Source organism: Myodes glareolus, chromosome 3 (genome assembly GCF_982192425.1).
Source record: "Myodes glareolus chromosome 3, mMyoGla1.1, whole genome shotgun sequence".
Lineage (NCBI taxonomy): Eukaryota > Metazoa > Chordata > Mammalia > Rodentia > Cricetidae > Myodes > Myodes glareolus.
In genome coordinates this window covers 43134329-43150470 of record NC_142028.1, presented here as the reverse complement: position 1 = coordinate 43150470, position 16142 = coordinate 43134329, and the positions used below count along the sequence as shown (strand labels likewise).

At 40.1% G+C, this 16142-nt stretch overlaps 1 protein-coding gene across 1 annotated transcript in view; it reads right to left on the bottom strand.

Moving 5' to 3' along the window:
* Window positions 1-292: 292 nt before the first annotated feature.
* Sumf1 (sulfatase modifying factor 1) overlaps window positions 293-16142 on the bottom strand; it is an 84650-nt gene continuing 68800 nt past the window's right edge. The window contains exons 8-9 of the mRNA XM_085686817.2: window positions 11568-11627; window positions 293-1357 (exon numbers count right to left, since the gene is read on the bottom strand). Coding sequence (XP_085542943.1) covers window positions 1247-1357; window positions 11568-11627 — 171 coding nt within the window. The 3' untranslated portion in view covers window positions 293-1246. The remainder of the gene's footprint in view (window positions 1358-11567; window positions 11628-16142) is intronic.

The window sequence follows — 16142 nt, the reverse complement described above, 5'->3', positions numbered from 1 at the left end:
GTCTTTCTGTCATGTGATGCATCTGCTCACCGAAGTAATGCCCTTGACTTTGCATCCTCTATTATGGCAAGAAGTAGCAAGGTTATAACGGGTTCCTAACAGAACGTCCTTGCTTCAGAGAATAAAAATTGCCACACAATACCCATGGATCAACGGTATCAACAAACTTCTGGATGTAAAAAACATTTTCTAGCAAACAAAACATACAAGCATCACATTTTTTAAAAAAGGAAAACATAAAGACGGAAATGAGAAAGAAAGTCGAGCAAGGAAGAAAGAGTGAAGTCTGATAGGGGGGGTACCAGTTTATTTGACATAGTGCATGATTCAAAACATCTGGTATCTCAAAGTCAACAAGACTTCCCATCTCTGTAGTATAATATACTGAACACCCTGAATGCATTCTGTTCAAGGCCCTCGTACCCGGAACTCAACACTTTCCCTAATTAGTACACATTTCACATTCTCTGAAGGCTTTGGGGCGAAAGGGAAACAGGGCTTTAAACTGTCCCTCTGAGCCAAAGGCACTTAATACTAAAAGATAAAGGACAGTAGAGTCACTCCACAGACATTCCTGTGTGTTCAGAACTCTGAACGTGAGTGTCCCCATTACTGGTCCACATGAGATTTGTCACAACAATGTAAAAGACACTGATTTCCACAAAAGAACAAAGTGCAGTAGGAATATAAAAGACTCACACCCTACCCTTTTCTGAAAATAATATAGAAGAGGACTCTCACCTGATATCATTAGTATAACCCAAGGTTCACACATGGCAAAAAAATAGCTAAAAAACAATCTGTCATAAATTCTCACTATGCAATCACATACACTCTGCTATTACGCATAGAATCTGTGAGTTGGAGAGAGTCTCAGAGACCATGTTGTCCATCCCCTCATTTGATGATGGGACAGAAGCCCAGGCAGATAAAGTACTGGACCCTAGATCCTAGCCCTGTGGCAGAGTCTGGGCAGGACTTCAAGGTTTTCAGTTCTCTCCTTCCTCTTGAAAAGGCTCTCAAAGTAAAACATGGCGATGATCCCCAAAGATGCACCACACGATAAAGCACAAGCACTGACACACGTCAGCAATTTGGTCACGTGAGACAGTTCCTTTGGCCATTGGGCAGACAGGTAACTCTGTTGAGGTGGGAATTCTCTACACAAGATCTGTTCGGAGTTCGGAAGGAAGCCGGTTGCAAGTTAGAAACCATTTCCTGGATCTGGAAAGGCTCCCATTGGCTGTCAGTCTGCAGAGGGCAGGTGGTCAGCCGCACAACGGAATCCCAGGTTGGATGCAGAGCTATCTGGTGTGTTCTGGCTTCGAGCGGCACAGCGGTACCTATAGCAATAGGACTATAAGAGATAACATGTCATAAGAGATCTGGAACTTTGGCTTAAGGCTTAGGGCACAAAAGTATCTGTTACGGAGAAGGCAGAACTCCCTGAAATCAGAGGTTCCCCTGAACGGCCTTCCTACACACTCACTGTAATTTACACTTGGCAAAGGCAGCACATTAAAGAGCCAACCAGTCAGTATTTTTCACCTTAAAAATACTACCTACATAGAGTAGAAAGACCTCCACCACTTACAACACCCAAAAAAGTAGACAGTAGTCACCCATGGTTACTCACGTGATCATACAGTCACCAGCCACTGAGAATCATGTTTTTACATTATATGTGAAAACACAGAATTCCCATAATAAAGTGTTAAATTAGAAGTCAGAATATAGAGCTATATATATGGTATGACCTAACTTGAATCATCATATGCTAAGGAAAAGACAAGACTAAAAGACGTACAAGATTATCACACATACACACTCACAATAATTATCCTTGAGAGCAAAGTTTCTCATTTCTAGTTTATTGTATCAAATTTTGGCATTTTATCAATAAAGATGAATAGTAATAAAAAGATTAACAACTGCATTAAATATTATGTAGTAAATCAAACAGACTGGCAAAAATTAAAGAGTCAGCATAGGAACATAAAATGTAAGAAAAGCTATAGGAAAACTGCTTTCCTCCCAATACTCTGGAAATTTAAATCACAGTAACAATAAAGCTATACATTTTGGGGTATAGTTTATCTCATTCTACCTAGTTGTGTAAAAGTCAAGTGTAAGTGTGCACACAAACATGGACACTGATTTCCTAGGACATATTAGGCATGGTACCAGGCACTTTTGCCTTTTATTCTTAGATTGCAAGAGCCCAGGCAAACCAAACAAGTTATAGACGGTGATGCAGTTGTTAAGGAAGCAAGATTACAATCCGGACAAACTGTAGTGTGGTTCCTCTCTTAGCAAGATTCCACACTCTTGGTAGGAAGGGTGCCATCCTTCTCACATCTTCTTTCCCACCCCCAACACACACATCCTCCTTACAAACACTCACACAAACACACAGGACAGGCTACATCTGCAGCCACGGATTATTTGACACCCAGCATTTAGAAAGCTCCCAGATTCCAAAATAACTGCGGTGCGTAGACCTCTTGTGAGGCTCCTTCCCCGATTCGAAGTAACAGAAAATGGAAACGAAGTCGTCATCCTGGGCGCCATGAGCGTAAACTCAAGAGCTGGCCCACTGAATCCAAGTGCCTGCCAGCTGCTTAAAGAAACGTCAGAAAGAATCGCTCCTGTAGGAAATGTTGGGAACTCATGCAGAAGAGATAATTTGTGGGAAGGAGAAAATAGGTCAGCATGCAAGACATTTTTTTATTCCTATTATTTCTTTTCTCTCACAAGAAGTCAGATGCTTCTAATATTCATAAAAATTATCTCTGAGGTTGACATGAAATTTTTCTCATGCATTTCCCCTGTGAAAAAAAAGAAAGAATGTTCTATCTTCTATAGATAGTAAAACAATAGCAAGCAATTTTCCTTGGACAGTGAGGAACAGAATGTATTACCATTCTCAGGTAGTTAAAAGAAAGATGAATTTTGAATGTGCTTGAAATAACAGGAAGCTGATGGTGTCTGTGTGCCCCGCACGAACAGAAGCTCCCAACACCTGGTAAGGCGTGTGCGAGAACGCAGCAGAAGCCTCGGGGCAGGCGCTGGGCTGCTGTGAAATGGCTAGAATCAAACTCAGATAAGTCAGCACTCTCTGAAACCAAACACCAGCAGTGCATTGCACGCTAGCAAAGGCTGAGCTGGGGGGGGGGGGGGGGGAGGTGCACACAGATGACTCTGATGGTGTTAGGAGGCCACACACAAGGAAAATAACAAGCATTCATTTCCTGACTGCCTACTGTATTCGCCATGACTACACAGCAAACACTCACAAAACAGCCTTGGGCTAAGTTAGAAAGTGAATGCTAGTCCTCCGGATCCTTTGTGGAAGGTCAACGTCTCTAGGAAGGACTTGGCCTAAGTGACACATGCATGGTTGTGGCAGTGCTTCTCCAAATGCAATTGTGGTGACTAATATTGTAAATTTGACAGGACTAAAATCACCAAAGAGATAAACCTTTGGCCACACAGGTGAGGGGTTATCTTGATTGATAAGGTTGACTGAGGTGAGAAGACCCACGCTAAATATAGGCTGCAGTGCTAGACTACATAAAAAGGAGAAAGCTAGTCAATCACCAATATTTGTCCCCCTCTGTCTCCTGACTGATGATACGATGTGACCAGCTACCTCAAGCTATAGCTACAGTGACTTTCGTGTCATGAATATCACTATATTCATGTCATAAAAGACAGTGCCCTGGAACTGTGAGCCAAAATCAGCCCTTTCTTCCATAAGTCGCTGTTAAATTCTTTATTCTGTCTGTGTGCTGTATACTGTAGTGATCCCTAACAATCATCAGTCCTGCCAAGGACTTCTTTCCAACCAGTGAGTCATCTCACTGGCCTTAAGTTACTTTAGTAAGGATATTTTATCACTGCAACAAGACCACACACAGAGAGAGAGAGAGAGAGAGAGAGAGAGAGAGAGAGACAGAGAGAGAGAGAGAGAGACAGAGAGACAGAGAGACAGAGAGAGTCTGGAGAGCTTGTTTAAATACACATCCCTAAACTGTACACCCAGAAATACTGCTTTCATGGGGCTTGTGTGACACTCGAATTATATTTCTAACAAGCTTCCAGGTGCTGCTTCAGCCCATGGGGTAGACTTTGAGTGGCAGCAATTTATAAAGGACGATGTAAGGCAGATTAAGAGGCTAAACAATGGTATCAGAAAATGAGGGGGAAAAATTAGCCAAAAGAACAGTTATACCATAGCCCAATCACATCACAGCAAGATTACACATTAAATATACGAGAGCTTGTAATAGGCCAGATGTAATTTTAGGCCTGAGGAATACAATCAGAGCAGACAAACAAGGAACCTGTTATCAGAGAGCTGACATTCAAAGGGAGTAGACAGACTATAAGTAGACTGAAAACTCAAGACTGCCTCTGGCAGTAGTCATCTCTGAAGGGAGTAAAAATGGGGAGAAAGGACTGAAGGCCTCTCCAAGAGGGAGCTGAAATGCCCAAAGAATTGAAAAACGGGAATTCCAAACAAAATCAGCCAAAGACGGCTAATGTGAAAAGCAGGAAATGTGATCGGACAAACAGATGGAGCCACTCTACCACCTCCAAAGTTACAGGAACGGGAACGTGATACCAATAAAAACTGTGAAAAACATCTTGCTAATTTTTGACCAGCAAAGGCAAAATTCCAAGCTCAGTGGCTATTTATCCTTAGGCTAAGCCTTCTAGAACCCAGGTCCTCACTGAAAAGATGACACTGTTCACAGAAGTATGTAGAATGGGAGATTGAGCTCAGCAGTAGAGCACATGCCTGGTGTGAGCAAAGCCTGTGTTCAATCCTTACACCCCCAAAACTGGAACACACCAAGACAAAGCCCTCCATAACAAAGGAACACAAGTGCGTACAGAGAGCCCATGATTTGTTTAGTGTGCACACACTCTCGGTCACAGAAACTCAGCGTGGCTGACCTCCCCACAGAAACAGGTCTGAAGCAGGCCCTCGGGACTATGATGACAGTCCTGCCGCTTACGACTGTGGACATACAGGTGCCACGCAGATGGAAGGGAAGGTTTATTGCCGTAGAGACGAGGAGGCTGAAGGACAACCCTGGGAATATAGCACAGGGCTATAGTTTTTGTGGGGTACATTATTCTATATGTTACAAAAGCCAGGCTGCAACAGCTCTGATGAATTTTTAGTGCCTGCTTAGAACAGTGTTGAGGATTCTGCATCAATGACACTAGACACTAGAAAAAAATCTGTGACATACAAGATTGTTATTATGACTGTAATTAAAAAGCTTGAGTATACACAAAGTAATTCATTATATTTTTGAAAAATATATATTAAAGAACAAAAAACTCATGGCAGAATACCATAATAGAAAACTAATAGTTTTCTCTAGGACATAAACATCTGATTTTATTGTTATCTTTATCATTTCTTTGCTAAATTTTATGCAACAAATTTGGTTTGCTTGTAAAGGGTCACCATAGGATGACAGCAGTTCCCGAGCCTTTCATTAACCAAAACAGCTATGAAGAACTAAATCCAAAAAAGCAAGTCTCACAAAAGTGGTGAGGGGAGAGGGACATCACTTGGTGGCAGAGCATTTTCCCAGTGCATGCAAGGCCCTAGGTTTGATCCTTAGCAACAGATACACATACACACAAGCACACACACACACACACACACACACACACACACACACACACACACAAGCACACACGTGCACTTGTGAGTGCTGAAAGGTCAGGTCCATCACCTGCAAAGAATCAATCCATACTTTCATTCTACTTAAACACACCCATCCACACAGAAAATATTTATTAATAAGTACTTCTTTTAAATTTCAATAATGGGTCACTAATAGAGCCACGAATAAAGAGCAAATGTCCTGGTTATGAACGTTCTGGTTATTCTTCATATTTTTCTACCCTTATTTTTAGAATCAAAAGTGGTTCTTAAAGAAAGTGAGGTCTTTGGGTGGCTGAAAATGGGTCATTCTATTAATTAAGAACAGGAGTAGGAGGAGGGACTTGTTTCAACCTGATTTTTATCAAAATGGCTAGTTACTTTGTAAAAGTGATCTCGGGCTCTTTACTAAGGATGTGATCCTGGATCAGGAAACAATCCATTTAAGATAATGACCTATCAGCCTGGAGGCCGTGAACTCAAATGAGACAGAAATATGGTTTTCATGAGGAAAATGTTTCTCAGATAAAGGATATTTTAAGGCAATTGTATCTCATATTGAATAAAATCATTCTAGGGAAGCACATACCAGAACCCAGGTCTTACTACTGCTGTTTCAAAAGACACAGGACTAATTCTTTTGGCATTTTTTGTCTGATCCCCTAGATGCTGTGGATTGGAATAAAGATCCCACATTTGAATGTTAGGCATCAACCCAACAACATCAATTATCAAAATTTTTATTTGAGTGCTCATTAAGTGAACTGCTCATCAATTTAACATATGCAGATTCTGTGAGTTCTTCCAGTAATCCTATGAGAAAGGTATAAATTGAATTCACATCACACACTTGAGGAAAAACTGTGGCAAAGACATATTAATAGTATGCCTAAGGCCACACTGCCTGTTATCAACAAGTGGAAGATAACAGCCTATGTTCTTAACTGGATGCTGTGCTACCTTGTTCCTTCTCTTTCTGTGTCTCCAGCTCCTTCCAGAAGCTTAGGTGGACTGTTAAAAACTAGGACTGATGGTCCTGGAGAGATGGCTCAGTAGTTAAGAGCACTTATTGGTTTTCCAGAGGACCAAGGTTCGATTCCTAGAAGTCACATGGTGGTTCACCATGTATAGCAAGAATTTAAGTGGTATGCAGACATAAACGCAGGAACAATACACACACACACACACACACACACACACACACACACACACAGGATTTTTTTTAATTAGTAAAATTAAATAACTCTTTTAAAATAGACATGATTAAAAAAATTACTTTAGACATGCAAAATGGCTTTAGTTTATGGCCAAAAGTATACTATTTTCTAGTTAGAGTAATTTTTAAAATTAATTATAGAGCTGGAGAGATGACAGTGGTTAAGGGTACTGGTTGCTATTCCAGAAGACCAGGGCTCAATTCCCAGAACATGGTGGTTCATCTATCTGTAACTCTGAGGGCACTCAACACACATATATGCAGACAAAATACTCATACGTCAAAATATAAATAAAACTTTTAAAGAATTAATTCTAACATTCTTTCTTTTTATTTATTTCTGAAACTTGCTTTTCTCTGGAAAAAATCTAATTTCGTTCAGTTTTGTCGTTCTATTATTCTCTTTTGTAATAGTTTCTCTATCACTCTGAGCCTAAACAACTCAAGACATATTTTACAAGCTGATAAGAAAAAGTTAATTATTAACTTAATTCTAAATCAAGCATTCATTTTAAAGTAGGGTTATAGATAATAAGCCTAAGAAGAGAAAATAAAGTGATTTAAATAATTTAATCCAAAAAATACAGAGATTAAAAAGGAAAAAAGAACAGAAAAAACAAAATCTCAAAAAATCAATCCCAATAATAACAATAATTGCATGACATATAATTGATTTATATAATCAATAAAAATGCAAAGATTGAAATAATAAATTCAAAAATTCATATGAAAGATTTGATTCCTTGAAAGACAGAATTATCAGAGTCCATCTACATAGAAATTTACTTTCATACCAAGGTTTTCACTGACTTCCACCACTCTATTTATCACGGCCTGCAGCTCATTTGGACTTTCAGCAAGTAGTGCTGTATCGTCGGCAAAACACAAGTTATTAATTCGCACACCATCTATCTGCATACCTATCTCTTCATCCTCCAGGGCTGTTGCTATTATTAATTCCAGGAATATAAAATATTAAAGAGTAGCGGTGAGAGACCGTATCCCTGCAACACTCCTACAATTGTCTTAAACTGACAATTGTTCTCCATAGACTTTGACGGATGCAAAGGTTTCTTTATAGGCACTTTTTAGTATTCTTATGATTTTCTCTGGCTATGACAATACCACAAGCATCTAGGACTGCCCAGGATAGGAACAACTGAAGAACAGCCATAAATGGGCCGGCTGCCCATGCATGCTTAAACATTGCTGGGGCATAAATGATGGTGAAATAATGATCCAAGTAGAAACATATAATCTACAAATAAGTATTTATTAAATAACTAAATTTACAATTATAACTTCTTATAGTTTAGATATGGTTTGAGTGCATCCCCTAAAACTATCAAGGAGGTGGAGACATACCTTTATGTTGTTTGGAGGTAAGGCCTTTTGGGGAGGTAATTAGGGTTAGGTAAAGTCATTTAGGTAGAGTTGGTGTGGGAGGTCCTTCTGTATATGTGTTGATTTTATTGGTGAATGAATAAAATACTTCTTTGAGCCTATGGCGGGAAAGAACAGAATTGGGGAGCGGGGGGGGGGGGGAAGTTAGGCTGGATGCTGGAAGAAAGAAGGGTGGAGTCAGAGAAAAGGGATGGAGCCGCTAGAGACAGACGCTGGGAACTTTACCCGGTAAATCACTGTCACATGGTGATACACAGATTAATAGAAATGGGTTAAATGAATATGTAAGAGTTAGTAAGAAGCTAGAGTTAATGGGCCAAGCAATGATTTAATTAATACAGTTTCAATGTGATTATTTTGGGTCTAAGATAGCCGGGCAGCTGGGAATCAACAAGCGGCTCCCCTGTCCAACATAGAGTCACTATTCTATTAATCTTATTCATTGGAAGGGGGAGAGTGATCATAATGAATGTGTACATGCATGTACACACACACACACACCATTCACAAACACCCTTTGTCTCTTCCCATATGACGCCTTGGACCAACTCTGGATACTGCCAACAAGAATATAATCACTATATAATGCTCCTCAGCTTGGATTCCTAAAAAATAAGTCAAAATAAGCCTCTTTTCTTTAAAAATGTAGTCTGCCTTGTGTTTTCACTACAGTAATAGGGAGTGGTAAGGCTAAATGCCTAAGCTTAGGTCCAAATTTCTTTAATAAGGAACTCCATCAAGCATTTCAGAATGAAATAATGTTAGTTTTATAAGACCTCTTCTTAAAAATTGAGAATAAAAGATTGAAGATATGACAATATTTTCCAGTTACATACCAATATATCAAAACCACACAAAGATTACTAAAAACAATAAGGACCTACTCCTCATTAATTATATGCAAAAGTTCTCAACATTTAAAATAACTGGATTCAAACTACATAAAAAGAATAACACATCATGACTAAGTGGAATATTGCACAGGAATGCAATGATGGTTTAATAAATGAAAAATCAAGCAGGACATGGTTGGTTGCTAATGTGGGATTCTGGGTCCCATAGTGTGTTGGGAGCCACCTGGAGGCACAGGTGGTCCTGCAGTTTGGAGGTATACCTGGCTTGGCCGCGTGGGGCTGAGCACCTTTGCCTGCACCCTTGCTTGCACATGCTCAGACCAGCAGAATGGCATTAACCAATCAGGACAGCGTTCAAGCCTCTCCACCGTTTAAAAGCAGCTGCCTCTGGACTCTACTTCCTCTCTCTAAGCTTTCTCTTGTCCCTGCTCTATCTTCCCTTCCCCCAATTTTCCTCAAGGGAATGCTCCGAATAAAGACGTGACCAGGGAAGGAATTCTCGTTTTTAGTGGCATTCATTCCTGCTGGTCAGGATGCGCGCCGCAATAGTGAGTCCAAAGTCAACTTGGCTACACAGTGAGACACTGCCTCAAAAAACAAGAAGAAAATGATAATCAATCATTGTGTTTCATCATATTATTCTGTACTGACTGACTGAAAAGACAAGAAAATCATCATCTAGCAAAATCTATATTCATTGATGAGTAAAAACTACAAATAAACTGAACAGTGGTGGCACATACCTTTAATCCCAGCACTCGGGAAGTAGAAGTAGGCAGATCTCTAAATTTGAGGCAGCCTAGTCTACAGAGTGAGTTCCAGGACAGCCAAGGCTATACAGAGAAACCCTGTCTTGAAAAAAAAAATCTGCAAATATTCTCAATCTGATATGAAATATTAATAACAACTATAGTAGTATAATACTTAATTTCAGAAAGTTATTTATTCCCTATGATCAAGGCTGGGCATGGTGGTACACGCCTTTAATCCCAGCACTTGGAAGGCAGAATCTGTGTGAGTTTAAGGAGAGTCTGGTTTACATAGTAAGTTCCAGGCCAACCAGAGCTACACAGAGAGACCCTGCCCCCAAAAAACAAAATCCAAAACAAACAGAATGAGATATGAGCCAAGCACAGTAGAACATATCCATAGTCCCATTTATTGAAGAGTTGAGGCAGAAAAAAATGCTTTACTTTAGGAATTAGAGACTGTATGGTCAGCATACCAAGACCCTGACTCAAAAATTCAATTAATTAATTAGTCAATTAGGATTGCATAAAGTTAAATTCACCCACATCTTATTATTAATGTAGATTTGTTGTCCTTTTTTGGCCTCAGCTTTTGAAGACAGGTTCTCACTCTGTAGCCCTGGCTGACCTTAAATGCACAGAGATTCACATGCCTCTGCCTCTTAAGAGATGGAATTAAAGGTGTATTGCCACTATGCTCAGTTTAATGTAGGTATGAAGCAAGAATTGAGCTGAACTGGATGAACTTCCCACCTGAATCATATGGTCAAAGAGTCTAAACTAAGAACCACGTAGGGAACACATACCTACAAACTCACTCACATACACCATCTAGTTTCTTGAGGCGATTACCAAACTTTGCTGTATGTTTTCAACACCTCCAGAATTTTAAAGATCCTGATGGCCCTGGACAAAGTATAATAATGTGTCTATTACAAAATCAGTAACTTAATTTGAAGTCACTATAGATGGCTTTAAATCTCCAGAACTGAGTCCACTACCAAGCAAAGTTTCTTGGTAGGAACAAACTGCAAAATGCAGTTTACACACAGCCAGAAGACAGAACCTGAGTGCTCAAGGCACTGAAAATACATGACTCAAAGAGGAAAGGGAAAGGGTCGGATTCTATTTTCAAATTCCTTCTAAAAGTTGCTTGTGAGGCATCGATCACTCAGACTAACCAAGAACTGCCATTTTGGACACTGAAATCATAGTTCACGAAACAAAAATGCACATATTAACACCCAACACACTTGGGTGCTTCCATTTTAGTAGACCACAAACCACCCTCCATTTATAACTTTAGCTTGAATCTCAACAAAGAATTCAGGAATTTACAGACATCCGAAATTATGGGTGTAGTCCTAGACTTAAGCATGGGAAGAGACAGATGATCCACCCTATTTCACAGACCAACAGAAGCCTCTCACCAGGCACGAGTCAGCAGACTATCTGGTTACAGCATGTGATTCACAAGCTCCATTTCTCCTGTTACTTCCCCCATGCCTGTTCATAAATTGAAGACTCCCCTATTTTTTCTCATTTGGATGGGAAGAGGCTTACATTGGCAAAAATAAACGGAACATTTGGGGGCAGTATGCTATAATGAATTTGTGACCCACAAGAACATGTGACAGTTTAATAGCATGACTGACCTTATGGCACATGTAGGATCCACCTTTCTTCACGCGGTCTTTCCCAGAAGTGGGGCCTTTCTATGGATGAAAAGAAAAACCATGTTAGTTTCAACAACATGAATGCTCTTCACATAGTAGGAAAGCCCATTTTGTTAGAGGCAGTCATCCGTGGTACCTAAACTCTCCACATGTTTCCATTCTGGACACTGCACCTGACCTGCACTCACATCCTTCTGAATACCCATGTCCCCAAATGTCCAACCACCTTTCCTCGACAGTTCATCTCAAGTTCCATGCTACTGAATGAGGACTTTGTGAGGACAGGAAGCAATTCTACCTCTAATCTCCCAAATCCATTGTTTGCCTTGGTGCCTACTAAACCGCTTGGCAGCATCCTGCCTCACCATCCTGCTATTAATATTTATCCTGTATTAATCACCAGCTTATTCAACCAGATAACGAGGTTGAGTTATGTTATTGGTGGTTAATAATTCCTCTATTTTTACCTATTACACCCTTTACACAGTCTCAAAAATGATATACAACCATGTGGCTGTTAATGCAATTCAGAAGCAAGACACTGTAGACATAGTGCCTACTTGAAAAAAAGCTGTGCTCTAAGTATTTTGTATTAATTCTTGGGTCATCAATAGCCCCTTGGAGGGTGGTTAAGTAGCAGAATGAAGATCCACACCCATCTTTGCTCCCGGATTTGTGCTCTGAAGCACTCTGAGACCTTACTTCCCATTAGAAAGCAGAAGGGCAGGAAGTTGGAGAGAGCCTCATGCTCACAAGAAGGAACAGTGAGGAGAACAAAGACCCAGACAGAGCAGCCAAAAGGCAAGTCTGTTTCTTCTAGAAAGAAGTTCTGATAAAACAGCAATGGAGATGAAAATCCTGGCACTTCCACTGCCAAGATAAAAGCCTCAAGATCAAGTGTGCTCTCCAAAAGGCCTGTAAGAAGTGCCAAGAAGCTCCCATAAGCCAGAGCTAGGGAGTGGGGTGAGAATGCTGTTGTTTTTCCTTTGTTGTTCAAAAAGACAACTAATCACACAGCCATCTGCTCTGTTTACTGAAAATAAGAGAAGCCCGCACAGTCTTCTTCCTGACTTAGTTTTCCTATTTCTAGCTAAAAGCATACTTGTCAAAGGCTATTGACTAGAGACAAAAGTTAAAAGAACCATGCATGCCTCACCCTCAAAGGGGGTAGCACACTGCCTTACACTGCTATCAAGATGGCTAGAAGGGCAGGTTTCTTCCAAGCTTTCCCAGGTATTTATACACTGTCACATAGTCACTGACTCTGACTTTACATTATTCCTTTGCGAGTTCAGGGTATTCCCAAGGCCCTAAACACTTAGATACATTGATAATTTTTCCAATTATAATTGGCATACTGAAAATATAAAAAAAATCAGTGAAGATAAAGGCTACAATCACAGCTTTCTTTTGAGGAACATCTAGAATTAGACAGCTATTGCATCAGAATCTCTGGAGGAGTTTATCAATGTATAAAAGTAAGGCATTTGGGGCTACAAAGACAGTTCAGCGGTGAAAAGCACTGGCTGCCCTTTCAGAGGACCCAGGCTCAATTCTCAGCACTGATACAGCTTCTCACAACCATCCATAACCCCAGTCCCAGGGGATCTAAGGCCTTCTTCTGGCTTCTGTGGGTACTGCATGCACATGGTACACTGATATAAATGCAGGCAAAGCACCTGTGCACATAAAAAAAGTAGGAAAAGGGTAAGGCATTAATCAAAAATTAACCTGAAGAGCTGAGGAGATGGCTCAGCAGTTAAGAGCACAGATTGCTCTTCCAAAAGACCCAGATTCAATTCCCAGTACCCACATGGCAGCTCACATAACTGTCTGTAACTCCAGTTCCAGAGGACCCAATACACATGGCAAAAACAGCAACACACAAAAAAAATTCACTTGAAGCACGTATAATTACATATCTGCTCATATGATGGCCATATCACTTAAGACTCTTTCTTGCTTGGGAATTCTTGCATTTGCTGCCTTGGGAGGTTCGTCACTGTCTACCAGATCATAGGTTAATGACAATTCAGTTCTTACCATAATTATCACGATATGTGCCAGAATATAAGGTAAATTTTGTTTTGTCAAAATACATCTAAGAACTAGAACAGGTCATTCACCATCTAAGAACAAGAACAGGTCACTCACCAATAGGAAGATGTAACAATAAAATTTCCCTCTTATTGTTACTCCAATGTCCTAATGCTGCAGCTGAAAAATATTTCCCCCTTCACGGTAGCACAGCACTAACAAGAGCCATTGCAAGATAAAATGACTACAACAGCCAACACAATCCTGAAATCCTGAACCTAGGTGACTGCCCAGCTACTTGCTATAAATGAGACTATTTTTCTTATAAAACAAGACATAGGACTAGGTACAAATGAAATGCTTACCACCTTGCCAAAAAGGCAGAAAAATCACTAAGAGGAAAATTAAATAGTGATCCTAAAACTCAAGTTAAACAGAGCCTTAAAAGGTTACTAATTTGGGTTGCTGGGATGGCTCAGGCATAAAGGGGTTTGTCACGAAGCCTTTTTGATCTGAGTTCAATCTATAGGACTTATAGGGAAGAAGGAGAGAACTGACTCCTGCAAGCTGCCTTCTGACTTCCACATACCCACCATGCCACCTGTGTCCACATATAAGCATACAAACAAAATTTAAAAATGGGTTAGTGATGATATCTCTATTTCTCTGTCTTTAGGTGGTAAGAGCCTATTGCTGAAAACATCACTCGCTTTGGGTGCAGGACACAGAGAAATCAACCTCGAACTGACCAGTAAACTCCTGAATGGCTGGTCTACAGAGTGATAGAGGTGCTATGCAGTTGCTGGGGGAAAGAAACATCACTGCCCTCACCTAGTGTGGGACCCTGACAATACAATACTGGCCTGTTGGCAAGATATGCCCATTAGTACAGCAGTGGCATGAGGGTTAAGAGAGTAACCAACTTTCTTACTGGCTAGGCGCCCAGCTCCAGAGGAGGAATTTCATGCCTGGTACTTTAAACCTGCTCGAAAGTCCATTACCAAAGAGATCAAAGGCCTTGGGGAAGCCTACTGTTTTTGCTTTGCTAAATGGTCACACTGTCATGCTGTCTTCTAAAAGTTTATATCCATGGATTTGTGTTGCGCTCATATTTGGTCAGAGACAATTGTTATGTAAGAGTCATAAGTGGTCAAGGTGCATAGTTTGAGTTACTCTATGGATGTGTCATCTTTGTTAGCTTGCCAACATCCAAGGCTCAGGAAACATCATAAAAGAGGGGTGGAAAGAATGTAAAAGCTAGCAGACAGGAGGAGAGCTGCACCGTGCTGACTTCTGTATATGACCTGGTTGTTCGCTGCATCAGTTTCATAGGATCAAGTCAGCCAAAATTCCACAATGGATCAAGGAAGAATCCTCAAGACCCATCTCTACTCAAAGAATTAAAAATATTATTTTAAAATTTTACATTTTATAGACACACACTGAAATTTTAGGTAAAAATCATATAGCACTTGGAAAGTCCTTTAAAAATAACATAAATATAGCATAATAATATATATATAATAACATAAATAAAGGTAATGATTAAACTATGACATAATTGCCAAAATAGAAGCTTCACAACATGTCACAACTGTTCCAGCTGTGTTCTCATAGATCTCAAGGCCCCGCACTTGAAGAAAACCACTATTCCATAATACAGTGTACATATGTATGACCATATCAAAAATCAATTTAAAAATCAGCATTACAGCCACTCTGTAAAAATTCAGTAATAAATTCGTCTTACACACGAAGATGTGAACAGATATCCAGTTGGTTCCAGCTTGGATTGAATGAGTCACAATTGCATTTGTGTATGTGTATAAAAATGTAAATGAGCCGGATAGTGGTGGTACAAGGTTTTAATCCCAGTCTTGGGAGGCTGAGGCAGAGGCAGGCAGATCTCTAGGTCAGCCTGGTCTACAGAGCAAGTTCCAGGATAGCCAGGGCTACACAGAGAAACCCTGTCTTGGAAAAATGAAGTCATAATGAAACCCATTGTTGTGTATAATTGATACATACATACTAATAAAAACATTTCAAAATAAGTAAGAATAATGAAGTAAAATAAAAGAATGAGCCTCTGTGGAAGAGGTCAACCAGCACATTGTAGATGTGACTTGTACAAACATGGGACATGTGAGGGCACTCCAGTGGTACTCAGATGCTGGCTGTGCTGGCTGACAGCCCTAGAGCCAGTGGCTGAGTGTGGGCAGAGCAGCAAAGATTAGTAGTTTACAGCCACTACAGACGTCTCCTTCAATCATAATGGAAATCAGAGCTTAAGAAAAAGGTGGAAACAGTGAAGAGCAAGCAAGATCCAAGTTGTCTGAAATCAGAAAATACCTTTGATATCGACCAAACCAGATGCTTGTAGTATGGACTTTTTGCCTTTAAGAAAATAAAAAGAGGGATCATGAAACTACTCAAAATTTCTAAAGAGAATTTTAAAAGGCCTCGTAGATTTATCTATGAAGCATCTGCTCAAATAACCCAGACAGATGCTTAGAAGCC